Consider the following 27,698-nt stretch of genomic DNA (forward strand, 5'->3'; position numbering starts at 1 on the left):
TGAAGTAGCTAAATATATAGGCTAAGTCTTCTATCGCTTTCGGTAAATTAAATTCAATGCAAAGGTCTTCCTGAAAGACCGTTATATGGAGTTTAATTAGGAAGCCATTAAAATAAGCAAAGTTTTCCTTTATTAGAATTCTACTCACGACCAGAATGCATTATGGAAGGTCAGATTGATCCTGTAATTTGACAGGTCAAATATTTTATGCTTAATTATTAATGATTACAGGCAAAGTAAATTTCGGCAGGATTTCAGCTACATTTTATATTGTGTACAAAATTTTATGAGAATAAAATCATTTTCAAGATTTTATTGAGTAATAATTTTTTTTTTAAATTAATTGATTTTTTTAATTTTAAAGAAATGATTTAAGCGTTCTCATAATGTTTTAACTATATCAAAGGGAGACTACTGATAAAGCACTTGCTAATCGTCAACTGTCACTTCGCCACCGCTCATAGTGTTTTCATTTAAAATATTCCTTAAGCGGCTCATTCCAGCGTGTGTGTGTGTGTTTTTATCTTTTTTTGAATGCTAATAAACATTTGAAAATTGCACTTATTTATATCAACATACCACTTATTTGAGTTGTAAAAATTCCACCCAAAAATATCAAAATTATGGCGGAGGAAGCTGAGAAAGAACCTGAGACAGCAGAACCCGAGACAGAATCAGAAAATGAGACAAAAATTATAACAGTTTTTGGTGCCACTGGTATGCAAGGTGGATCTGTTGTTAGAGCCCTGTGCCAAGAAAGTTCAAAGTTTAAAGTAAGAGCAGTAACAAGACATCCAGACGGAGAAAGAGCCCAAGAATTAAAAGAGTTAGGTACGTTATTGTATTTCATTTCGATAAATTTTCGACCAAATTTAATGTGTATATTTGAAACAAGCTGTTCAGTTTTTTTTTTTAATTTCGTATCTTTAACTAAATTCGAATAATGGGAAAATGTAGTCAAAATACTTCTTACATATATCAGAAAAGACTGAACTTTAAATTTTTATAAAGTTTTAAAGGGTAATAAATAACTGAACGAAAAACATTGATGTTGCAAATGAAATTTTAAATCTATTTACACTAAAACCGTTCTTTGTTTCCTGCAATATCTTTATTCGGGATATTCTTAATATTAAAGAACACAGAATAACGTCATTCATCACTAGACAGAAAAACAAAAGCTTTTAATTATTAATTTGAGATATGTGAATGTTTACCACTCTATAATTATTGTAGAATATTGTGCAATTTATATACAGTTTCAAAGTTACATATTTTAATTTTTTTTTCTCGTCCAAGTTTTACATTTTCCTCGCTTTTTTTTATTTACCACGATAAATAAATATTTTGATACAGGGGATACAAATCTGGTGAAAATGGTTTACAAGTGCGAGTTAGCTTGTCAGTAGAGATATATCGACTTCTAACGGAAGGCTCAATGCCACAAATGTTATACGTAAAAAAGCAATCAATTAAATATGACCCAAAAGTTGACTAGTATTTGTTTTATCGACCTCAGAAGTATAAAGAACGGAGTCGACCTTGGCGGGAATTGAATTTGAGCGTAAAAGGAAAGTAAACAATCGTTTCTGTGGCACATTTCCCTAATCAGGATTTGTTTTAGGAAGATAAATATTGAATGTTTTAGATATTTCCCTAAATCTCAGTTCCTATGTTCATAATAAGTTGATAATTAAATATTATTTCCATTTATTTTATCTATTAATTAATACCATATAACTCAGGACAACCTTCCCCGTGATCGGCGATTGAGCTGGGTTATCCTACCCTATTCGCTTAGTAAGGAGAGGTGTGACAATGAAACCTGTCTAACGGGCAAAATCCCTCGAACAGAGACACCCAACGGCCCACCATGTTTGGGGTGGGGGACACTACATGATGATGCAGATAAATTATTTAAGAGAGGGGACATTGGAGGATGTGATCTTGTGTCAGATGATGAAAGGTTATAGTGAGGCAGAGAGACAGAAACAGGTGTCTTGCTGTAGAGGTGGTACAAAGTTACCCCGCCGGAGAGAGAGAGAGAGATCAGGGATGAAGGCAGAAACAGGTGCGCTGCTGCTAAGGAAATACATGGTTACCTAACCAGAGGAACGTTCAGGAGAAGGAGAGAGAGGGAGACAGCAGGATAGAGATGGTGGCAAAGTGCTGGGAATACACAATGATACAGTAAGACAGAGCATGGGTAGAACAGGTCGGAAGCTTGCAGATAGCAGTGATACAATTGCACAGAGCCAAGAGGACAGGATAGGGGAGTGGGAAGTAAGCTGAGCGCATGAAGTGGAAATGTGAGGAAAAGAAGAGATGTAGTTTGTAGTGTGTGAGAAATTTTCTTAAGTGTGTATGGGACACACAGGACTTCTAGAACTCAGTTTCACTGACGTGGATGGGTTTTCTCAAGAACTTCAGGTGTCTTCGTTTATTGTCATTTCCTCCGTGAGGCCCGATATCCAGAGATCAGTCCTTACTACTTCATCGCATGTCTTCCTGAGCCTCCCTCTTCTGCAAATACCATCCACTTTCAGTGATCAGCACTTCTTTATGCAGCTGTCCTCATTCATACACCTCACATGTCCAAACCAACATAGTTTTCTCTCTTGCATGCTACATTTGATTCCTCTTATGCCCAACTTTTTTCTCAATACATTTGCACTTTGTTGTACATACGCACTGATGTTGTACATCCAATGGAGCATACTACCTTCATCTCTCTCTCTCTCTAGTCTACGCATGTCTTCTGCATTCAGAGCCCATGTCTCACTACTATGGAGTATAGCCATTTGCATACAAGCATCATATAGTCTACCTTTCACTCTGAGAGAAAGTCCTTTTGTTGCTAACAGAAGTAACAGATCTCTGAACTTCCTCCACCACCCAATTCTTATTCTAGAAACAATACCTTCAGAGCATCCTCCACCATTGCTAATTTGGTCACCTAGGTAAGAGAAACGATTTACAACTTGCAGAGAGCCTCCTGGGCATTAAGACGACTTATCTGTTAAACTACCTATGATTCCACTGCACCTCATGTCCATAGTTTATACTGGGTTCAGTGAGTGGAATTTCTTCCAACTCCTTTCCAACATATTCAGCAGAGCCATTTACCTGACAGAAAAAGAGTTTTATCTTCTTTCTTAGTTACAACAACTTTGGTCTTCACTAGGTTAACTTTAAGGCCCTTTGATTCCAGATTTTGTTTCCATACCTGGAATTTCTTCTCCAATTCTGCTGAAATCTTGAAGCTATGAGATGATGCATGACTAATTGAAAACAATGTGAATAAATTAGCCTTACATTTGAGAGTTATCAGAATGCCAAAAGCTTAAATATTTTCCCTTTTTTGCATGTGTTCACAGGTTGTGAAGTAGTCGAAGGAGATTATGAAGAATGTGACCTGATCAGAGACTGTCTAAAAGGAGCATGGGGATGTTTTGCTGTCACAGATTACTTTGAAACAATGGATAAATCTTGTGAAGTGCAACAAGTAAGCAATATCAACTTTTCCTCTATGTATACAGTTCTCCTCCTTTCATTTTGCTGAGGATCAGTGTTGTTGAAAGCATTGCATAATACAAGCGTATGTGGGAGCTTTTATGTAGTCACTCAAGCCAGCTAGAAATATCACCCAGATGTCCTTCACTTCACATCTGCTGTCTTAATAATAAGTAATAAGGAAACATTCGACCATATGTTATTATAACGCATGGATGAAAGTTACTATGGTCACTGACTGAACACCTTTTGATTACAGATCCATTCTAAAGGGGCTGACCTAGAACTGGACTGTAAAAATACTGTATGGTATTAAGTCATCCTTTGGGAGAAGTTTTTCTTGGAGTTGAAAATTATAATTAAGTTCTGCTGCACGGCACCTTGGGCAAGTGTATTCTACTAGAGCCTTGGGCCAACCAGATCCTTGTGAGTGGATTTGGTTGACAGAAACTGAAAGAAGCGCATTGTATGTGTGTGTGTGCATGCATACATATGTCTTTGTTTGCTCCCTCCATGGTATGTTTATGCCTTCATAACTTAGTAGCTTAGCAATAGAGACCAATAGAATAAGTACCAGGCTTCTCAAAAAAATAACAAAAAAACAAGCACTGGAGTCAATTCTTCGAACTAAAATTCTTCAAGGAGATGCCCCAGCATGGCCACAGTATAATGACTGAAACAAGTAAAAGGTAAAATATATCAGCTGCTTATATTTGAAGAAATTTTATGTCTCAAATATTTGATGCAAAAATATTCAAAAACCTTTTGCATTTAACTTTGCCTTGCAGCAAGATGTGGCTGTGTGGTTAAGAAGCTTGCTTCCTAACCATGTCATCTTGAGTTCAATGCCCCTGTGTGGCACCTGGAGTAATGTCTCCCACTATACCCACGGGTCAGCCAAAGCCTCATAAGTGGGTATGGTAGACAGAAAGAAGACGCTTGTCATATATCTCACATGTCAAGACAAGTACATAGAAACACACTCACAAACACAGACATAAACATTCACACAATATATATATATATATATTTATGTATTTGTATGTACCCTTGTATTGACATCACATGATTATTATATATTAGCATCACCATCATACAAGTTATGGTGCTTGTTTCCAGTGTTCCATGAAAACCATGTCTGGTTATCTTGCCTGGAAACAGGTGAGGGTTGGCAACAGAAAGGGCATCCAGCCATAGAAAATCTGTCTCAACAATTTCCATCTGCCCTATGCAACCCTGGAAAAAGTGGACATTAAATGATGATGATTGTCTTTTGTATGTTAAATATTTCACGAGTAAATTTTTCAGAAACATTTTGCATTTAACTTTTCCATGGTTTCATGTATATATGAAGATACAATGAAAGAAATCTATTCTATAATTTATTGTTACTCTTTGCAGGGGAAGAACATTATAAACACATGTTGTGAACTGAAAGTTAACCACGTTGTCTACAGTGGTTTAGAAAGTGCAGTTCGCATCAGTGGCCTAGTGTGTGATCACTTTGATGGCAAAGCTGAAGTTGAAGAATATGTAAAAAATAGCGGAGTTAATAAGTACACCATTATCCGACTACCATGGTATTATGAAAATCTTTATGAAAATACTCCTCCACAGAAAATATCAGAAAATAAGTATAAACTACGTAAGTAACCAAAACCTATCAGCTATAAAATTCTTTATTCTTGTTTTGTATTTTATTATATTTATATAATCACCATGTAATTGTTGCTGTTTCCATGAACTGATGGACCTCCTCACACAAGCCTGTATATTAAAAAGTGTAAATGGTATTGGTTCTTCAGAGAATTCTAAAGGTTAACTCATAAGATTATACATCCAGCCAAATGGTATAAAGATTTGTATCACTCAATATTTTGACTTATTGTCTAAGGTCATTTAAGCCTGCCATATCTAGACCAAATATTCTTCCTGCTTTATGCGCAAACTGCTCAGATCTGGCTTTTCTCACCTATCCTACAATATCATTCTAAAAACATCAACGTGAATAAATAAGCATTACATTTGACCGAGTAATCTGAACACTGAAGGGTTAATACTACCTCTCAACCCTCAGGCACCCATCACAGATTTCACCTTATTGCAAACATTCAAGCTAGGTACCAGGTTTGAGAATAACAAAGAATGTTGTGTACCCCTCTGTTGGTCGTCAGGTGGTACCAGTGTAGATATTTACCCAGCAGAAGCTCCTGTAAAAGATTGCTCTATCACTTGTTGTGTAACATGTAACTCTTTTCCATGTCTTTAAATATATTGGTGTTTCTATTGATCTCCCAATTCTTTCGTTGCTTTTCTTTAAAGCCATCATTCCCCATGACTTTACAGCCCAGCTTCTCTTGGCTCTGGTTGGTTTGAAGTAATAACTAGACAGTCATGTTTTACCCAACAATACTATCATCTTTAATCTCCATGTGTTCATGCTTACATGGGTGGGATGAAGTTTATTGAAACAGATTTTCTACATCTGAATATCCATCCCGTCACCAACCTTCACCTGTTTCCAAGCAAGACAATATTTCCTCATTGCCTGACATGTTCTCGTAAAATATTGGGAAAAATGACACTACCTGTATGACAAACTGAAACAGTTACATTGCAAAACAATTGTTGAAACCATTTGAGAACAGACAAAAACTGTTGTATGATTTTCATTTTTTTCTTAATCATATTGTCTGCTGTTAAGTATCAAAAACTTCTGTCTCGCTTTTGTAACCAGGATGCTGACACTTCTACTACATCTCTTTGTAAATGACCCAGGCATAAAAATTACAGTAGAACTTTTTAACAATTGGGTGTGGAGAAATAAATGAAAAGTGAATGCTGAAATGATTATGCAAATGATTATACCCCTGATGGAACTGTAAAAAAATAATTTGTAAAAAAGTTTTCCTGTAGCAGTGAATACCTTCCTGACACAGAATGTATTAAATAGTCCTATATAAAGCTACATACATAGACTTCTCAAAAATAACCCTAAACCTCTAGTTGATTTAAAGTTATCAAGCCAGTAAAGTAGGGGTGGAGATGTCCAATCAACCTGTTAGAAACAACCACCAACTCTCCCTCAAATTAAACCCTGCCGTTTTAAAAAAAGCTGCATAGGAAAGTGAAATAACTGTTATATTATGCATAGAGAAACAGCATTGAAAGATGTCTTGATCTTCCCAACCACATGGTTCAGTCCCCCTGTGTGGCACCTCAGGCAAGTGTCTTCTGCCATAGCCTTGGGCTGACTTAAGCCTTGTGAGTGGATTTGGTAGACAGGAACTGAAAGAAAACCATTGTGCATATATATATATATATATATATATATATAACCCATGCTAGCATGGAAAGCGGATACTAAATGATGATGATGATGACATACAGACATTCATCATCATTATTTAACATCCACTTTCCATGCTGGCATGGGTTAGATAGTTTGACTGGAACTGGTAAGCCAGAAAGCCACACCAGGTTCTAGTCTGATTTGGTTTGGTTTCTATGGCTGAATGCCCTTCCTAATGCCATCCACTCCAAGAGTGTGATCGGTGCTTTTTATGTGCCACCAGTACAGGTGCTATTTACATGACACCTTCAACAGCCATGACTACAATTTCACTTGGCTTAACCGGCAATGGCCACAATTATGATTTCATTTGGCTTAATGAGTCTTCTCAGCATAGCATATTGCAGACTCAGTCTCTTGTCATCGCCTCCATGACTCTCACCATTTGAAGATCATGCTTCTAATATTGGTTATGATTACAATTTCACAAGTGCCATTGGCATGACACAGCCAATGTCCACAACTACAATTTCACTTGGCTTGACGAGTCTTCCCAAGCACAAGTCATTTATTGTGTAACACCTGTTTATATTTTCCCTTTTGGTTTTGAAATTACAATTCTGTACATTTTGTTTTAAATTTTGGATTCATTCATAAGCTAATAAGGTTCTTTATTTTTCAGCAATTCCAATTGGCAACTCTTATATGTATGGAATCAGTGTGGATGAAATTGGTGAATGTATTCATTCAATATTCATGAATTCAGAGAAATACCATAAGAAAACAATTGGATTGGCAGCAGATCAGTTCCTTATACATACTTGTTGTAAGATCCTAACAAAGCATCTTAGTCCACTAGAATTCGTCCATGCCCAGGTGAGTGAAATTAAAGATTTGCTTTCTATTTTATGAGCTTCTCAGTCAATAGAAAAACTACAATAAGGTGTCTTAAATATTTCATTATAGCCTGTAAGTCATTTCATTTTCTTCCAGTGATGCACTGATGTGTGTGTAGGTGAAAAATCCCTTCAGTCATGAATGACCATGGGATTGCACCTAGGAAGTTCCCCTCCAAGGAACAAGTCTGGGTAAGGTTGTTTATGGAAGACCGGCAGTTTCCCATGCAGACAAGCCTCTCCTCTCCATGCCAACAATGTTATCCAAGGAAAGGCAGCCTGGCACCAGTGGTATCACAACTCATTCCTACAGCTGAGTGAACTGGAGTATTTTGCTCGATAACTCAACACACAGCCCTGTCCAAAAATTGAACTTGCTACCTCATTATATATATATATATATAGGCACAGGAGTGGCTGTGTGGTAAGTAGCTTGCTTACCAACTACATGGTTCCGGGTTCAGTCCCACTGCATGGCATCTTGGGCAAGTGTCTTCTACTATAGCCTCAGGCCAACCAAAGACTAGTGGAATTGGTAGACGGAAACTGAAAGAAGCCCATCGTATATATGTATAGATATATATATGTTTGTGTGTCTGTGTTTGTCCCCCCAACATCGCTTGACAACCAATGCTGGTGTATTTACGTTCCCGTAACTTAGCGGTTCGGCAAAAGAGAGCAATAGAATAAGTACCAGGCTTACAAAGAATAAGTGCTGGAGTTGATTTGCTTGACTAAAGGCAGTGATCCAACATGGCCACAGTCAAATGACTGAAACAAGTAAAGAGTATATATATTGGGTTGGCAACTAAGTTCCCGCCGTTTTTTTAAATTTAAACTTTTTTAAAGGTTTAATAAAAAATAGCAACTAATTAATCAATAATGTATTCACCCTTGTTTACAACATCTTTCCAACATTGAACAAGATTTCAGTACCTCGAAAAATTGATCCAACCAAACTCTCAATTCTGCATCAGTATTGAACGAAACTCCATGCATAGCACTTGAAAAAGATCGAAAGGGGTGGAAATCCATTGGTGCCAAATCAGGAGAGTACGGCAAGTGCGGCGGCATTTCCCAGACATGCATTTGAATGGCTTCCTTGGTCATATTGGCGATATGAGGCTGGGCGTTGTTGTGGAGCAGCAGAACTCCATACTGCTGCTGAGGACTTTTCTCTTGAATAGCCGTGTTGAGTTGTTCTATCTGTTGAACATAGTTTCACGTTGACCATTTGGTTCTGTTCAAACAATTCATACGCACATCGTTTTACATCGATGAAGATCTTGTTTCATATGTGGTGTTGCTTGTTTACCAGGGCTAAGCCATTCCTTATGCTAACAAGCAAGCAAACCAGCAGAGATTGTGGATCTTTGATTTTTGCTATTGTCACTTAAAGCATGCGGAAGCCATGCTCCATACTTCTGAACCTTCCCCATCGAGTGAAAATGCTTCTCTATGTGGGAGCATTCCATTTTCTCTGCCAGTTCCCTTGATGTTTGAAGAGAATTTTCGTGCAAAAGTTGGTTTAATTGCTCTTCATCGAACTCAACTAGATGGGCAGAATGAGGTGCATCTTTGAGGTCAAAATTTCCATGTTTAAACTTGGCATACCAATCACAAATGTCACGAGCAGCTTTTGCAGCCTTAGAACTTTGATTAAAAGCAAAAAGGTGTCAAAAGTGCTTGCTTTTCTTAACTTGACATTTCATTATAACGATCTGAAAATAATTAAAATTTAACTAGACAAAAATATAAAAAAACCGTGGAAACTCAGTTGCCAACCCAATCATATATATATATACTAGCACCTGGCATTGAAATTTATTCTTCAATTGGGAAATCAGTCATGCATTCATAGTACAAAAACAAAAAGTAATAATTTAAAAAATGCAAACTTTTATGAAGGGAGATTACCTAATAGCTTCTGATTTGGAGCATAGACAAATAAGTCTTGCAAACTACCAACATAAAGTTGACCATGAGAAAAGCAAGGCTCAATTAAGTGCAAGCCAGTAGATTTCAGTCTGACTTCGAGCTTTATCAAGACACTGCAAAGCAAAGTTGCACTGGGAATTGTATTCATTTGAACTCAAATGACATGTTTGTTGGTTTGATTGGAATTCTTGGAATAAAAATGTCTTCCCGGAAGCACATCCAATAATGATAATAGCTTCTATCACATTAGATAACCTTCTCATTGCATAATTTAGGAGGATTTCTTAACAGTATTAGGACTCCTACCTTCAGAAAAAGTTTATGCAATGGAGTTCCAACCATGTCTGTAATGTCATAATTTGTCTCTCTTGCCATGTCACTTGAAATTAATTCACAAATTTGACAGTTTCTCTTTGGCAATCGAAAGTTAGACTCTTGTAAATTTTTGCTTCTCATGGCCAAAACTTGATCCTCAATTTCAATCAGTGCTTGGTTAGAAATTGTTTCAGAGAACTGAATATCAATATCTAGGTTTGTCTATTGAACTGCATACTTTCTTTTAGTGTTTAGATTGGCCACAACCGACCGAAAATTACTCCCCTTTATTTGAACTGGCCAATTCCAGCTATATCCGATTTCTTTACATAGTCGCTAAGAAAAATATAATCATATTGAATTCCCGTAGCATTGAGATAATGCAAGATAAAACCCTTTCCACCTTTATTCAAGTGAAATTTTTGAGACTTCTTAGTTTTTGCAACGTTTGAAGAGTGTATATCTTAGTTTTTAAAGAAATGGTGCCAGCAAGTAGCAATTCAGGCTTCAAAGATTTTCTTCTTGATAATAAAGACCGATTTCTCTTTGGATTCAGGTCGCAATGCTCATTTTCTAGAAAACCTTGTTGATAGCACGTTTCTATAAGTTTCACACACGACCATTTACCCTCCTTGATTCTTTGAATGATTTAGGACCATATACTTCATGCAAAAGGAACTGCAAGTAGTAGCATTCTACTTGGCGGTGGGGGGGAGGGCTTTTTTTCTTCAGGTGTAATAATTGGGTAAAAGACTTGTCAGCACTTGTTCTAATAAATTACGTTTATTCTTAAAGTGCCCCATTACTGTTACGTCGACTTTCCACATTATTTACTACCATTGCTTTAGTAATAAGCTAAGAGACATCAGTTGTATTGTGCAAGTATGATAATGACGTATATGGCTGAAGACAGCTGCATAAGTGCTGATCTCCAATTGTGAATGCTGAACTTGTTTTAAACGGGGCCACATTCATTGACTTACGTTTCAATAGAATTGTCAAGCAAAAATAAGCACACAGTTAACAAGCATAATGACTAGGCTATTCCCCTTGGACCTGTGCTTTCTCTTTTTAGTTGAGTGGCTACTGCTCTCTTTGTGGGACCATCATAGCTAAATTTAAAACCTTTGTCTACTTCCAGATTTCTTGTGACGAATATGAAGATCAGAATCAGAGTATTCCAGGTGTAAAGGAGCTGTCAAATATGTTCCGGTTTTATAAACAGGCAAGAAGTGACCGTAACATAGAAGAATCACGAGAACTGAATCCTAAACTTGCAAATTTGGATGATTGGGTGAAACAGAACAAAGAAAAGTTGCTGAAAGCCCTAGAAGAAAACGATAAACTAACTGCAGAGAGCTAGTTTAATCACCTAGACTGGTTCTCAAAAAGAAAAGGCATGTAAAAATATTTTGCGATGCCAATAAAAAACCAGAAGTGTTTTTATAAAAAATTTTATAGCTATTTATATATACAAGTCCAGATCTTATCACAGAACGGAATAATTATTCACTTTCAGGCTCAGATTTAATTTTTTTCTTTTTCTTTTTCTTCTTTTTTACTTCTGTTGTGTCATCTTTATCTGTAAAGTAAAATATATTACATATTAAAAGAATATCGATTCATAGAACAACAAATATCTGAATATTAATAATAATACAAATAGCTTTGAAAATCAAAAGGTTCGCCATCAGAATAGGGTGATGGATAAGTGTCATCATGAGCTTAACACTTCAATGGATAAATTCATCATCTGACGACCTTTATTACAAAGCTACCTTCCAAGATTGAAATATGAAGTAACTTTTAAGCAAATATACATACCGGCCTCTTCTGGTTCTGATTTGACCTCTTCCTTCACTGCAAGTTAAAAGAAAGTAAATCTATTATAAATCATCATCATCATCGTTTAACGTCCGTTCTCCATGCTAGCATGGGTTGGACGGTTCGACCGGGGATCTGGGAAGCCAGAAGGCTGCACCAGGCTCCGGTCTTATCTGGCAATGTTTCTACAGCTGGATGCCCTTCCTAACGCCAAATCAATGAAAATAATTCATTAGCAGAATGTAGCACTGCCATGGGGTAAATTCATCTTGGAAATGTAAGACCAAGTTTCACTCCAGAAATATTAAAAGAATGTCTACAGGATTCAGAACTGAAGTTATTCAATTTATTTGTATTACTAGTGTATGCCTCACCCTAAAAATTATCAATTCAACTGAAAATGTATTATGTACACATTTCTTGCTCTCTTACGTTTTGTGTTGTTTCAAAATAAACAGTGCAGTATCTCATTTTCACATCCATGACAGCCAGATTGCATGTGTCTATTTCAGTAACCTATTTCTTTATTACCCACAAGGGGCTAAACACAGAGGGGACAAACAAGGACAGACGACCTCGGTGGAATTTGAACTCACAACGTAACGCAGACGAAATACCGCTAAGCTTTTCGCCCGACGTGCTAACGTTTCTGCCAGCTCGCCACCTTTTCAGTCTATTTCAGTAACCTACATACTCTTCTCTTATGAGATTGAGGCACACATGCCTCACCTCTAACCCCTACATTCCTCTGCTAATGCTTATTTTCTCTCTCAGCCTGCCATTCTTTATCATTTCTGAATGATAGAACATGTCTAATACCTGTTTGTTACCATGCAACTTCACACACAAAAATCTGATTTTATTCGGTGGATTCAATGTTCACAGAGATCACAAGCAGTCAAAATGCAACATTCATCATGAGAAAGACATACCAGTTGACAGGTCCATTGCTGCCATCTAGGATCTAAATACTTAATTGACTTCACTCTCTAACTAACCCTTTAGCATTTGAACCGTCCATACCTAGCCAAATAACTGCATGTTTTATGTTCTAACTGGCCAGATCTGGAATCTCTCATCAACCCTATGTGATTCAAAAAATTAAATTATCATATCATCAATTATCTCAAAGCGACAGAATAATGCTTGATTAATTAAAAACAATATAAATTTACAAGTATTACATTTGACAATGATCTGAATACTAAGCAGTTAAACCAACCATATCCAATTCAATGAAATATACTGTTTTAACCCCTTAATGTTCAGATTACTGTCAAATGTATAGCTTATTTATTCACATTGTTTTGAATAAACCATGCATTATCTTGTAGCTTCAAAATTCCAATGATGTGGTATTTTAAAAATAAACTAACGTTGTAGGGTACATGTAAGAGGCCAGATCTGGATAGTTTGAACATAAAACAGACTATTTTGGCTGGTTTAGGTGCTATCATCATCATTTAACATCCGTCTTCCATGGGATGGTTCCACAAGAGCCAGCCGGGTCGAAGCTTGCACCAGCCTTCTGTGACTGTTTTGGCAAGGTTTTTACAGCTGGATGCCCTTCCGAACACCAACCACTTTACACTGTAGATTCTGAGTGATTTTAAGTGGCACCTGCACTGATAGGGTCACCAACTACTTGCTAGACCAAAAAATAAAGAGGCATCGGTTTAGGTGATGATGGAAAGGTTATATAGTGAGACAGATATAGGTGTCCTGCTGTAAAAGAAGTACAAGGTTACCTGGCCAGAGAGAGTTAGGTCAGAAATGAAGACAGAAACAGGTGTGCTACTGCACAGAAATACACACTTACCCAATCTGGGGGAAGTGCAGGATTTAAATATCTCATTATCAAGCTAGCCCTTCGAAAATGAACTAGAATTGAATTATAGAAAATTCTAATTTAAATCACTTTAAAACGGTGACTTGGTGATCTCAGGTGAGTTTATATGCAAAATGCTGACGGCTTTTAGGCAAATTCATATAGGCATGTATGTATATATATATATATATGTAATAGTATGTTTGAGAGTTTTCCAGCGTGAAGTACAATAAAACTATACTCCCGAGGATAGCAATCAAGGCTTTTCTTTTGGCATTTCAGTGTCACAGTTGACAGAATCTTCAACTGTTAAAAATAGAAATGCACCCTATTAAAAGAATGTTTTTGCAATTTTATTTTGTGGTGGAGTTTCTGCACTATCTTGACAATATCCCCAAACCTGAGCTTAACCCTTTAGCCTTCAGATTACTTTGTCAACTGCAATTCACATGCATTTTATCTTAGCTTCAAAATTTCAAAGATGCTATTGTATAATCTTTAGAATGATGTGGGATAGTTGCAAAGAGCCATATCTGAAAATGAAGTAGACAGAATATTTGGGTTGATTTAAATGCTAAAAGTTAACATCACATTTTTCAAGTCTTTTCTCACCAATTTCTAGAAATTGGAATTACAACCATTATTATTAACAAGTCTCAAACATAAATATCTCTAAATGAAGATTATATACTGAAAGAGAAATATCTCAATTACCAGATTCATCAACTTTTCTCTTTTTGGAAGATTTGCCTTCTGTCACAGACTCATCTAATTTTCTCTTTTTGCTCTTACTCAATGTGGAATCTTGGCCTTCATCATATTTCTTAACAACACTGCAAAATAGATGCAAAATTTTATAACCTGAGGTTAAAAAGTGCAAAATGGAGATTTAATAAAATGAATTTTTTTTTTTAATTAAACTTGTTTGCAATTTATCTTATTTTAAAATTTAAACAAGAGCCAACTTGTTTCAGGTGATACGAAAAGGATGGGAGTCCTTTATTTCAATACAACTGCCTCTTGGTTGTGTAGTGGCTACAAATAAATCGATGTTAGAAAACAAGTGCCGTTCCCCCATCATTTGATGATGGAGAGGGATCACTTAGCTATGTGTTGAGAGTATTTTGGTTACATTCCAAGTTTAAACAGCAGCCAAATTTACTTTTTCAATTCTTTTAAAGGCAGTAATAAAACAAATGCCAGTCCTGAATTAAAATGTTGTCCAAACAATAAGGTCAATATATTCAACTATACACTCTAAAAGTAGTGTCACAGTAAAGAAAATATCCTACTAATAATTCACATCAATTCTGTTTAGACACTAAGGTCAATATAACCTAAAATCAACTTACCTTTTATTTTCATATTTATCAAATGTCTTTCCTTTCCCATGCCCACTCAGTCTCCGTGACTGCAAAACAGAAATAAAATAATGAAAAATCAAAATACTAAAGGCTTCAAAAAATTTCAAAGAGAAACAGAAATTCATAATAAAATAAGCACTTACATTGCCTTCTTCCATTAACTTTAACCGTTTTTCTACTTTCGCTCTCTGTGCAATTCCTAATTCAGCACTGTCATCTTCGCCAAGTGCATCATATCTCACAGCTAAGGATACCTTAGCAGCAAGTGAACGTGAAATCTGAAATAATTAATTTTTAGACTTGAAATATAACCAAAGACCAAGTGTATGTAAAGAATAAATTTACTGTTATTTCAAAGAAAGCCAATGAGTATTTCAACATCATTTAACCTTTCACAACCCCAACCTACCTCTGAATCCCAGATATAAAACCAACAATGATATATTTAACTTTTTATCATGTAAACCAGCCATATCCAGCCCAACAATTTTACTTGAATCATGTTCAAACTGGTCAGATCAGGCCTCTCATACCTACACCACGTTATTCTAAAAATAAAGAGCCATCACCAAAATCTCAAGCAAAGCGAGATTAATTCAAAACAATGCAAAAAGCACTCAGTACACTCAATAAAGTGATAGATCTTAGGAAGAGCTTCCAGGTGTAGTAACCAAACCAAAAGTTCAGAATTTAGTGCAGCCCCTAGCCTTGCCAGTTCTTATCAAGCTGTTCAACCCATGCAAAATGGACTTTTATTGAAAATAACAATTATGTGAATAAGCACTACATTCGACAGGGTAATCACCATCATTTAGCACCTGTTTTCTATGCTGGCATGGGTTAGACAGTTCAACTGGAACTGGTAAGCCAGAGAGCTGTACCAGGATCCAGTCTGATTTTGGCTTGGTTTCTATGGCTGGATGCCGTTCCTAATGCCAACCACTCCGAGAGTGTAGTAGTGGGTGCTTTTTACGTCACCATCACAGGTGCCTTTCATGTATCGCCATCATTGAGGAGGGGCTTGACTGCTAAAAGTCTAGATTAGGATCTTTCATCATAATAAGAATAATTTTCTAAGTTATTTACCAACACCTATAAATCAAGAAACAAGTTCTTTCAGAGTGAAATGGTGCATTTTATTTATTTAGTTGCCAACAGCAGGTGGGATGACTAAAGACTTTACCCCATATTGTCTCCATTTCTCTTTGATAATATAGGTTGCATACTCATTCTTACACATGTATAGAATAAGAGCGATGGTCAATCATAAAAATTGTTACTAAGGTGGCTGTAGCCAGCCAAGAATTTTACTTGCATGTGTCACCAAGCAACCACAAGTGGTTGAAATAATTTAGTCATATTTTTCCTGAGAATTTCAGTGCAAATCTCAATAGGACATTTGTGAAAACATGATGTCACTATGTAAACAATTGAGTTACACTGTTCAACATCTCAAAATGTAATTCATTAAAGCCCTACACATACCAGACAAGTACTGGGATCAATTTAATGGGCAAACCTTTCCTCCTAAATCTGTAGCCTACATCTTACTGAGCAGCATAGAAGTAGAATTGATGAGACATTTAGCAAAATGTGTGGCATTTGTTAATCTCGTTACATTCCGAGTTCGACATCCAGGGTCACTAAAAGTGCCAATTAAACACTGGAGTTTGTTGTTAAAGAATTCCACTTCCCACAATGACCTGTACCTACATTAGATTACTGCAGTCTTTATATTCAAAAAGATATGTTTGATCTCGCTCATTTTCAACCCCTTTCCATCTTCTGTACCCAATACAAAATACAATAAGACAACTTACCCTTCCTTTTAGCTTCGCATTTGTCTGTGAAACAAGTGCAGCATGATAGATAAGTCCATATTTCGGGGTATCATGCATAGACTTAATTGCTTTAAATAAAGCTTTCTCAGCTCCTAATATCTGTACAGTAGAGGATGGATGTTTTGCCAAGGTTAGAAGAGAACCTGAAGTAAATGTAGAAAAGAATAAAAACTATAACACTGTCAGAAAGTCATTGCAATCTCAAAAGAACTCACTAGTTTCTTGCAGCATTACATAATTAGATGCAGAAGAACGTTCAAATGAAACTAAGCAATTTTAACCCTTTAACATTTAAACTTGTCACATCTGGCCTCCTGCTTTATGTTCAGACGGGATAGATCTACTCTCTCTCACCTATTCTACAATGTCATTCTAAATATAGATAATAACATTGTCAAAATCTCAAAACTATGAGATAAGACACGATTAATTCAAAAAAATATGAATAAACAAGCTTTACATTTGTCATGAACACTAAAGGGTTAAATATGAATTTTTTTATTAAGTTGTAAAGAATATATTGGTGCTCAAAATTTGTATAAGGCTATTTATGACTTGCATTGTAAGAAAGACAACATAGAACAAGCCTGATTAATGTATATAATCCAATAAAAATAGCAGCCATTATCATCGTTTAATGTCTGCTTTCCATGCTGGCACAGGTGGGATGGTTTGACAGGAGCCGACCAAGCAAAAGCATGCACCACTTCTGTGATTGTTTTGTCAAGATTTTTACAGCTGGATGCCCTTCCTAACACCAACCGCCCAGCAGAGTGAATGTAATGCTTTTTATGTGGCACAAGCACAGGCAAGGTCAGTTTTGGTAAGGTTTTTGCAGCTAGATGCCCTTCCAAATGCCAACCACTTTACAGTGTGGGCTGGATGGTTTCTAAGTGGCACCTGTACTGACAGGAACACCAATTAAGTCCCAGGGTCAATAAATTAATGCTATTGTATCATAAGACCACATTGGTTAAGGTGATCCAAGAAACACACTACATGGTAAAAAGATATACTGGTCAAGGCTTGAATCACCATAACCCTTTTGCATTCATATTACTTTATCAAATGTGATTATTATTTCTTCACATTGTTTTACAATAATCATGCATTACATTCTGGCTTTGAGATGATGGATTTAGTTTTTAGTATGAGATACCAGATCTGCCCACTTTGAGCATAATGCATGTAGAATATTTTGGCCTGATGTGGCTAGACTAAATGCTTAACAACAGAGCCCAAATTTGGCAAAAACAACCTACCTGCATGAGCTATTAATCTGGCACCAACATGTTCACCTACAAGGACTGTAAGATTCGGTGCAATTGCCACCATGCGATTTTTTAAATAATCAAACAATGTCGTTCGATATTCAGAGATTTCTATGATCTGAAATACAAAAAAGACCAATATTAATAAAGAGAATGAAATAAAAAAAGAATACTCGAAATGCAGACAGAGTAGCTGATAAATTGCAGCTAAATATTGACATTTTACAAACTGGTTCTTAGGCGTTTCATCATGGTTACAAACAGCTAGAGCTTTTACTGATTGCAATAACTGGGTGTTTTTTTCTGTTTGGATGTGATTGATATAGCATAGTGTTTCCAATACAATACTGTCACAGTATTATTTTTACTTTTGTCATGGTGAGAGATGGCATTTTCCTGAATCTTGCTTTTAGCTTAGGGCAAGCCTTTTTTTTTTTTTTTCTATTTTCTTCTTGCAGTAAATTCATCTCAACCAAGACACAAAGTATTGGACAAGTCCCCAAGACAGAATGAATAGATATATGTGAGTGCTTGCATATTTAGCCAGACATGTGAAATGAGAAGCTTCTTACACTTGGTGTTTTTTGTTTTTTTTTCGGAGCTGTACTGTTGGTCTCTGCGACTGGTTTTGAGAGTTGCTACTGAGAAATGTGAAATATAAGCCGCTTGCTCAAGAAGCTTCCATTTGTGACCTGAATACTCTAAACTATGTGCCTTCACAACTACCATCTAAGGACATAAATGGTCTTTCCAACAGACTTCTGCAGTTTCTATTTGCTCAATTCAAACCTATAGTGGAAGGCATTTGCCCAGATGTTGCACAATGGTACCAAATATGAAACCACATAATTATAGACTTAATTTCTTAACCACATAGCCATACCTAAGCAAAAAAGTAAAATCTTCACCTACCTGTTTACATAACTCTTTAATATTTCTAATATCCTCCTCTGTTATTTCTGTGCCCATTGATATTTCTGCTGTTACCTTCAGTTCCTCTTCAACCTCTGTTGGGAGAATGGAAGAAAAGTCTAAATTCACAGCATTGGTCCTATCACCTAAAAGAGAAAAAAAAATTAAGAATTTCAGTCAACACCTAGTACAATAGTGAAACAAAGTTATCACAAACTACATAGAAGAAAAAAAACTTACCCATTAAATCAACAGTTTTAGCAAATGCAAGATTATCTAATACTATTTTAGATAATTCTGGAAAATGCCAACCATACCATTCTTTAGCTCTCATTACATAATTATTGAGTTCTTTGTCTAAATCATCAAGGAGTGCTGCAAGAAATATAAAATTCTATAATTAATTTCAAAATATACATTTCCAAAAAATTCTATATGTAAATCAACACTTAACACATCCATTCTTATTAAATTTTTTGTTACCATAATTCTATTTAAACACTTTGTTCCAATAAATGTTCAAAATGAAAAAATTTAATAAAACTGCTTTGTCATTATTAATCTGGAATTAACATGAAATTAATTAGGGGAAGAATTTAACTTAGATCACTTAGGAAGTTTATATCGGAGAATCAAGGGTGGTCTCAGGTTAGTATCAACTATTAAAAAATTAAAAATACCTGATTTCTAAACGTCTAAGTGTGTTGTTTAACATTTTTGTTACCACTATTTCTGTTGAAATATCATTCTTTTAATTATTTTGCAATTAATGAAGAATTTAGTAAAATAACTGTCACTAAGCTGGGGGTCTGGATCAAATAAGGAATTTTGATGGAAAATTTTAATTCAGATCATTTTAACACACTAAGTTTGTATTGTGGAACCAAGGATGATTGCAGACATGTTGGTATGAAAAAAAGCTAGACTAATATTAAGTAGAATACTATCAACTTGGTCATTTGTCATAGTCAAAACAAACTGGTTTAATATCTACTTACTAATTGCTTGAACAATCATCGTGTCAACTTTATCAGGACTGAACTTCAGTTTATATCTTGAGAGGCTGAAAAGGAAAATTAAAACAATAACTACCAAGACAGGAATACACCTCTATTGCAAATACATCTCCATGGAAACATCTAGTCTTTACTCAACACCTAATTTTAATTTATGTATCTCTTAATATTGTGTAACTTAAGAAAAATTAATGAAAGTGTTGTAAAGTCAGAACATTAACCCTTTCAGTACCAACACAGCTGAAACCGCCTCAAGCTCTATAGTACAAAATGACTTGTTTTCGTAAGGTTTGAATTAAAATCTTTCACCAAACCTTAGTCACAATTTATATTCCTAACATCAGCTTAATAATAACTAAGTTATTTTACTAAATGCTTTGTTATATTTAAAACTAATTGAAAAAAGCAGAGAATCTCAAAATCAATACACTAAGAAAACATGTAACAAGTTTAACATTTTAAATATTGGAATTCTTTCAAGATTAAAAAAAATAACCAAAACTAAAGATCCAATCAAGCTCATCATACGACTGCTAATTTGTGAGTTTGTTACAAAACTTTCTTCATAACCATGTAAAAAGAAAAACCTTTCGTTGTGCCTGTTTCTCAAAATATAACCCACAATCGGAATTTGGATCAATTTCCATCTAAGTATTAAGCCAATGTCTCAGTGGTAGTGACGAATAACAAATTCATCAAGGTATATATGTTCATTGCCTTCATCATAGACTCTGGCTTAACAACTTACAAATGACAAACACAGGAAGGGATGATTAACCCTTTCATTACTGTATTTATTTTGAGATGCTGTTTCTTTCAATTAACTTTAAATATAACTAAGAATTTAGTAAAATAACTTAGCTATCATTAAGCTAGTGTTAGGAACATAAATTGTGACAAACGTTTGGTGGAAGATTTTAATTCAAAAGTTATGAAAACAAGACATTTGTAATACAGAGCCAGAGGCGGTTTGGTATCGAAAGGGTTAAATAGAAATTTTTTTAAAAAAGACAAAATGGAACAAGAACAAGAGATGTGGGATGTCACAGAATGTGACAACAGAACTTTGAGAAAGAAACTATAATAATAATAAAGCTGAAGACCAAATATACAGTGCATGTGTTTAATTGGCAAAATGTGACCATCTCCAAATATATCAAAAAATATAAACAAATGTAGGAATCTACCACATTTACTCAACACCTATTCTGCATAAACCCTTTAGCATTTAAACTGGCCATATCTGGGCCCAAATATTCGTTTTTCTCGGTGGTGAAGCACGACCTGCGAACTTTAGGTCTCACCATGGAAATGACTAGAGACCGAGACCTATGGAAGTATGCTGTGCATGAGAAGACCCGGCAAGACTAGTGAAGCCATAACCCGTGGCCCCTACCTGGGACGTAGTCAGTCCACCTGTGCATACCTTCCTTCTTGTGACACTTGTGAAGACCTGTTGAGGCAAGTGAAAATCAAATCAAAATAGATGAACATCAATGGAATTTGTATCTTTGTGGTACCAGTGCCGGTGGCACATAAGAAAACCATCCGAACGTGGCCGTAGCCAGTACCACATCGACTGGCCTCCGTGCTGTGGGCACGTAACAAACACCATCCGATCATGGCCGTTCGCCAGCCTCGTCTGGCACCCGTGTCGGTGGCACATAAAAAACACCATCCGAGCGTGGCCGTCTGCCAGCCTCGTCTGGCACCTGTGTCGGTGGCACATAAAAAAACACCATCCAAGCGTGGCCATTTGCCAGCCTCGTCTGGCACCTGTGTCGGTGGCACATAAAATCACCCACTACAAATTCGGAGTGGTTGGCATTAGGAAGGGCATCCAGCTGTAGAAACACTGCCAGATCTGACTGGCCTGGTGCAGCCTTCGGGCTCCCCAGACCCCAGTTGAACCGTCCAACCCATGCCAGCATGGAAAGCAGACGTTAAATGATGATGATTTTTGGTCTTATATTCCTATTGAAACACTGCTTTTATTACAATTAATCCTGACTTGGAAAACTGTCATTATTAAGCTGGTGTTTGGAATGTAAACTTGCTGGAAGGTTTTAATTTAGACCACTCTAAATCAAGAAGTTTGTACCATATAATCAGAGTCAGCCACAGGCAAGTTGGTATCATAAAGGTTTGAACTGGTCAAATCTTTCCCCTGACACACCCTACAATGTCATTGTAAACATAAATAATCACGTCATTGAAAGCTTGAAGTTACAAGATAACACATGATTAATTCAAAACAATGTGAATTAAATAAGTATTACATTTGACAGTGATCTGAATGCTAAAGGGTTAAAGAATATAAACTAAATCGAAATTACACAAAATATTGGAAATGAATGACACGGTATGACAGTGACACTCATTAACAGCTCTCATGCAATGCCATGACAAGGAGATACAAACACATGACAAGCTTCTTTCAATTTCTGTTAGCTAAATCCACTCACAAGGTTTTGGTTAGCCTAGGGTTACAGAAGACACTTGTGCAAAATGTCTCAGTGAAATGAATCCAAAATTATGTGGTTGGGAAGCAAACTTCTTAATCATAAAGCCAAGCCTGCATTTCCTAACCACAAATGCTTCATTGAAGGATTTCCATATCAAAGACATTGAATCACCTACCACCAAGGATTTTAACCTTTTTATGGATATTTCTAATATGTAGGCTGTTTAAGTTTCAATTTATTTTCACTAGACTGAGTTAATAAAATACCTAAAACATTATATAATTAGGATTTTGTTAGTGATGTGGGTCCTACAAAACCTTTGAACTTAGAAGCCAAGCTTGATGAGTATGTCTGTCAAATTTTTGTCAGAATGGAAAATGTCATGTACACCAACAGGATAACACTGCTACATTATGGAAATGGAGCTTTAACCACTACAAATTGATAATTACACCCACATTTTGTACCAAAACACCAGCAACATAGTGTATTCTAAGTATAATGCTACTCGCAATATTGATCTTGTTATTCTACAATCAAGTTTTCATCTTTATAAATATTTAGTAACATTAACCCTTTAGTATTTAAACAGGACATAGCCAAAATATTTCACCTGTTTTATCTTCAAACTGGCCAGATCTGACCTTTTACACTTGAACTACAATATCATTCTAAAAACATTCATGTCACTGAAATCTCATAACTTTGAGATAATGCATGATTAATTCAAAACAATGTGAATAAATAAGCATTAAAGTTGACAAATCTGAATGCTAAAGAGTTAATATTCTAATGTCTCAACAAATCAAACAGTTGCTGTCTTTAAAAATAAGAAAATGAGCTGGGTTCATCAATGAAGAAGTTCATTGTCTTCTTCATTGATCCCCGACTCCATGTTTTCAATCTTATTAATGATCCACTAAGATAACTAAATCTAAAATAGTCTATGTGCACTTCCGTTTATAAACTACACCACTGGATTTAAATATTACAAATTTGTACAGAAATAAATTACCTGTGAGCTAAACCTATATTCATAGCTGTTACCTCTTTACTCGTGACACCAGTCAGTAAATTATCAGCTTGCATCCGAATGCATCTAAACAATTCAACAACACTGGAATTGCAGACACAAGGGATATCAAACTTTTCCTATGGGCAAAGAAAACAAAAACAAAGAAATAAATGCATAGAAACAAAATGTGATGTTGACATTGTCAAAAAAAAACATTCATTATGATAGTTTTAATTAACCTTCTTAGGAAAAAATTTATTTAACAATATGATGAATCAGGAAAAAATTTACTCGAGTTTCAGGAAAATTATCCAAGATACTTAAAGATTGAATTTCTGAATAATCATGGGCCTCTGTTGATAATCATTAGTCAATAATGTGGAAATCACTACTCTTCCCCCAACGGAAAATGCATTAGTTAACAACAGAACAGACATTACCAAATTACATCAAGGATAGAGAATTATGAACTAAAACAACGCTAAAAGCTTTAATCTCTAAGTGTCAGAATTACCTTGATGAGATTACCAATTTTGGCATCAGCAACAATCAATTCTTCTGTGGCATCTTTCACAAGTGTTTTCTTGAGGAATTTCTTTAAGTCACTGCCTAACTTGCTTTCTACAGAAGCAGTAATTGCTGAAAGAGAAATATCACGATCAACAGCTGCAGAAACCCTTCTACAGTATATAGCAATTAAAATTGAAATTGTTTTTATGTTAAGACATTTATTATCTAATTGAAATAGCCAGGAAATGAAGTTTTAAAAAATAATTCTGAATGACAAGAGACATTATAAATTGAAATTTTGCGTTTAGTTAATTCACAATTATGTACCAAATTCAATTCACAAGGGAATTTAATTTGTTTAAAAGAGAAACACTTACAGGCTCGATAAGTGGTAGTAATGATTGTGATTAGTTTTAGCAAGAATCAGTCAGAGAATACAGAAATTTAGTTCCCACTTCTCTCATTATCATTGAGATTGATTGAATGAGTATGTAATTGTAAGACACATTGGCAATAGCCACCAAATCTAACTTGAATCACATTCTATCGTCTTGAAAAAAAATGTAGTAGCAGTGGCCTCTCAGGAGGAAATGATATTGCAAATAAACTTACCAGCAAGACCTTTAGTAGTATCTTCAAATTTCTGGAAATATTTTAACTTTAATCTACAAAAAAAAAAAAATTCCAATAAGCCAAATATGACTTGATTACAAACAACAAATTATACGGCACTGTCATTACTACTTATACACACATACAATAAATACAGACACACACACATTAGTCAGACATATAGCCACATATACACACACTGCAAGAATATATTTATTTATAAAGTTTAAACAGCATGACAGTGCCGATAAGGCGTAAGTTAACGAAGATATAAACCTGACGTAAATAGTAAATACACGAAGTTGACGACTTTCACTTCTGACAGCTAAAAGCATGACAGTGCCAATTATACACTCAAATTTTAGATCAATAGGAAAGACCAAATTGAATTTCATATCAAACCAAGCAATAGAGAAAACATTTTAATTTCAGTAGGATGAAATGCTGTACTTACATTTTGTTTGCAGAATCAGAAGTCTTAAAGTCGTGAAATAAGTTTTCGGATTTCGATAATTTGCTCTCATCTAATAGCTGAAAAGAGAAAAAACAACATTGCACTCAAATATTAAATTGACTGAAAATGTACTTATTGCCTTTTGCTAAGGTCAACTGCCTCAGAAAGCTCGTTTAAAATCTTTTTTTTTTTTTTTATCATGAGGACATTTAAAAATTGATTATTGATTTAGCACACAGATCTCAGATGATTCTAAAAAAAATTCTACCCAAAGGTTCCCCTCCCCTACCAACTCCAAGCAAAGTATATTTAGTGGGTATATCAAAATCTTTTCTCCTACCCTAATCCTTTCATAATTTCCTGTGCCTCTGGGGTGCTTTTACTGTCTATGTCCACTGTACTACTTACCATTTTAACACGAAGAGTTATCTACCAAGTTCTAAGTATCGTATGTAATACACACACATTATTGTTAAAGAATGAAAATTTCTCGACGTCTATTGTTTGCTTCAAAATATTCCTGCTTAGTTGGGTTCCCAATAACTTTCATCGATCGACTTTCTGTCACTGAACCGCGGTCATACTGGGGCACCGCCTCGCACCCAGCAGTTTTGGTAAAACTAGATTACCTCTCCGTCATATCGTTACGAAGATGCATCGGGACCCGTTTCTAAGTAGTGCCCGTATTTCTTCAAGTCTGGTAGTCGGTTCTTTTGACGGTAAAATTTTCGAGTATTTTACCCTTTTGATGAACCGCTAGTTACAAAGACGTGAACAAACAAACTCCGGTTGTCAAGCGGTGAGGACAGGCAGACTCACATATATTACACGAAGGACTTCCACACGTTCCGTCAATCAAATTAATTCATAAGGCATCGACTAGCCTGGGACTCTGGAGACACCTAAGACGTCGGGCAGTGAGATTGAACATGGAACACACTTGCCAAGGGAATTTAACCACACATACAGAATTTCATATAACTCAGTCGCAATTTTAACAATTTAAAAAATTTATTTCAGATACCTAACTTTTGATAGTACACTCGATCAAATTGAGAAATGCAAGTAAAACCACAATAAAAGAGAATTTTTTTTTTTTACCCTCAACACTGGATTTAAATCCCGAAAAACAGAGATCAACTTTAACTTTCCCCTTTTTGCGGTCGAAAGAAGTATTAATCTTGTGTGATGTACTGGCGAAGCAGTTAATGAGTCGGGGGGTCATTGCGTCGTCCGCAACGACAGTGACTAGCTGCACCGGCACACATCAGTAGTGTAGAGATTTGCATGTATGTGCAACTAAGTCTTGCTCAGGCCTACAAATACCTGTGCAAATGGACGATGGCCAACCTTGATCCATGGAAGACGAGACGATTATGCCTGGAACGCATTCGATGATATTTTGGAACTAATCAAAGTTTACTAAGTTTAAGCAACCCATGACCGGAGTAATTGATGCATGTCTTCCTGTATCAATATTTAGTCGTGCCCGTGATTTATTTGTTTAAAAATTAAGGTGCCGGCTTTATTTAAGTCTCCGATGTACGCGTGGAGCGGGTAGAAATGAAACACGTGATGACATTAAAATGATGGAATTATTTTAATCACAAAATATCAGGAAAAAACTTGTTTCAGATATTTTCAACAATTTGAAAAAGCACGAGGAAGATTTGAATTGTCGAAGTAAATAAAAAAATAACTTTTTTTCAAAGATAAGATCAGAGAAATTAGTTTAAGAAAATTTAAAATAAAAAATAATAAAATTAATAAATTATAAAATTAATTGTAAATTACATTTAAAAACATTTTCTAGTCGATTTATTTAACAACAGATAATTACTTCCAAAGGACCTTATTTCGTCACCACGTGGACAAGGCATGGAAGGATCACGTTATGTAGGGCAATGTTAAATAATGACCAGATAATGCGGCTTTTAGTTCATAGAAATGCACAAAAAATGTTAATCAACATGTATTGCACAATATTTATTTCATTTAATTGTTATATCTTACCTTAAATATGGCATAGCCAGTGGCCGTGTCGAATAAAACCAACATGCTTGACGGGAGAGACGGCCTCACGACGAAGCAGTCAACACCCTCGTGGTAAGAAAGAAAGCAAAGCGTGCTTTACCGCTTTCTCCCACAATTCCTAACTTCCGTTAAACTGAACATCATTACCATAAACCAATGGATTACTGTCGTCATTTCATGCAAGTGCTCGCTCTCTCTCTTTCCCTCTCTATCTCTCCCCCTCTCTCTCTCTTTACGTAGCACTTAATAAATATTAATAAATACCGTGTTTAGGCCAAGTTTCAAATTATTAGAATGTTGTATATCAAATTTGTATATATTATATATATAAATATGATGGGTCAATTATTGCTGAAATTTGGCGGTTATAACGAGTTGGTTTACGGCCGAATTCAACCGGTGTAGCATATTTGCACTTGCGTGCAGTAATCGAAAGATTTCATTATTTAGGAGAAATAAATGATAAGATACTTATTTTATTAACATAAAATGGAGAAAACGTTAATTCTATCAAAGGAAATTAAACCACATAGACATGTCATGAGCGATAATATACCATAAATAATAGTCCCAGTAATTAAATATTTTAAGATGACTA

At 35.6% G+C, this 27,698-nt stretch overlaps 2 protein-coding genes and 1 non-coding gene across 3 annotated transcripts; 1 reads left to right on the plus strand and 2 right to left on the minus strand.

The window, feature by feature from the left end:
- Positions 1-406: 406 nt before the first annotated feature.
- On the plus strand, positions 407-11,424 carry LOC115213917 (nmrA-like family domain-containing protein 1). The gene is made up of 5 exons (XM_029782904.2): positions 407-831; positions 3,378-3,505; positions 4,915-5,158; positions 7,488-7,681; positions 11,096-11,424. The coding sequence occupies exons 1-5, from the start codon at positions 624-626 to the stop codon at positions 11,315-11,317; spliced, it is 996 nt and encodes a 331-aa protein (XP_029638764.1). The 5' UTR covers positions 407-623; the 3' UTR covers positions 11,318-11,424.
- On the minus strand, positions 11,393-27,239 carry LOC115213909 (nucleolar protein 58). Its single transcript, XM_029782890.1, has 15 exons — positions 27,080-27,239; positions 25,067-25,143; positions 24,613-24,665; positions 24,005-24,129; positions 23,491-23,627; positions 19,993-20,057; positions 19,235-19,369; positions 18,995-19,140; positions 18,074-18,200; positions 16,791-16,954; positions 15,114-15,248; positions 14,959-15,017; positions 14,321-14,439; positions 11,779-11,814; positions 11,393-11,536 (listed from the first exon to the last, which is right to left on the minus strand). The coding sequence occupies exons 1-15, from the start codon at positions 27,122-27,124 to the stop codon at positions 11,460-11,462; spliced, it is 1,500 nt and encodes a 499-aa protein (XP_029638750.1). The 5' UTR covers positions 27,125-27,239; the 3' UTR covers positions 11,393-11,459.
- Positions 11,640-11,712, minus strand: LOC115220698. The gene has a single exon (XR_003882590.1). It is a non-coding gene; the product is annotated as a small nucleolar RNA SNORD83 (small nucleolar RNA).
- Positions 27,240-27,698: the final 459 nt, after the last annotated feature.

The sequence above is a fragment of the Octopus sinensis genome, linkage group LG1 (genome assembly GCF_006345805.1).
Source record: "Octopus sinensis linkage group LG1, ASM634580v1, whole genome shotgun sequence".
Classification (NCBI taxonomy): domain Eukaryota; kingdom Metazoa; phylum Mollusca; class Cephalopoda; order Octopoda; family Octopodidae; genus Octopus; species Octopus sinensis.

Bases quoted from the DNA above. Each gene is read 5' to 3' on its own strand.
- LOC115213917 (XM_029782904.2), top strand. From the start codon at position 624: ATGGCGGAGGAAGCTGAGAAAGAACCTGAGACAGCAGAACCCGAGACA. The intron at 832-3,377 runs GTACGTTATTGT...ATGTGTTCACAG, and splicing joins CCAAGAATTAAAAGAGTTAG to GTTGTGAAGTAGTCGAAGGA. The intron at 7,682-11,095 runs GTGAGTGAAATT...GTCTACTTCCAG, and splicing joins TAGAATTCGTCCATGCCCAG to ATTTCTTGTGACGAATATGA.
- LOC115213909 (XM_029782890.1), bottom strand. From the start codon at position 27,124: ATGTTGGTTTTATTCGACACGGCCACTGGCTATGCCATATTTAAG. The intron at 25,144-27,079 runs GTAAGATATAAC...TTCTCTTTTCAG, and splicing joins CTGGCTATGCCATATTTAAG to CTATTAGATGAGAGCAAATT. The intron at 24,130-24,612 runs GTAAGTTTATTT...TTTCTCTTTCAG, and splicing joins TACTACTAAAGGTCTTGCTG to CAATTACTGCTTCTGTAGAA.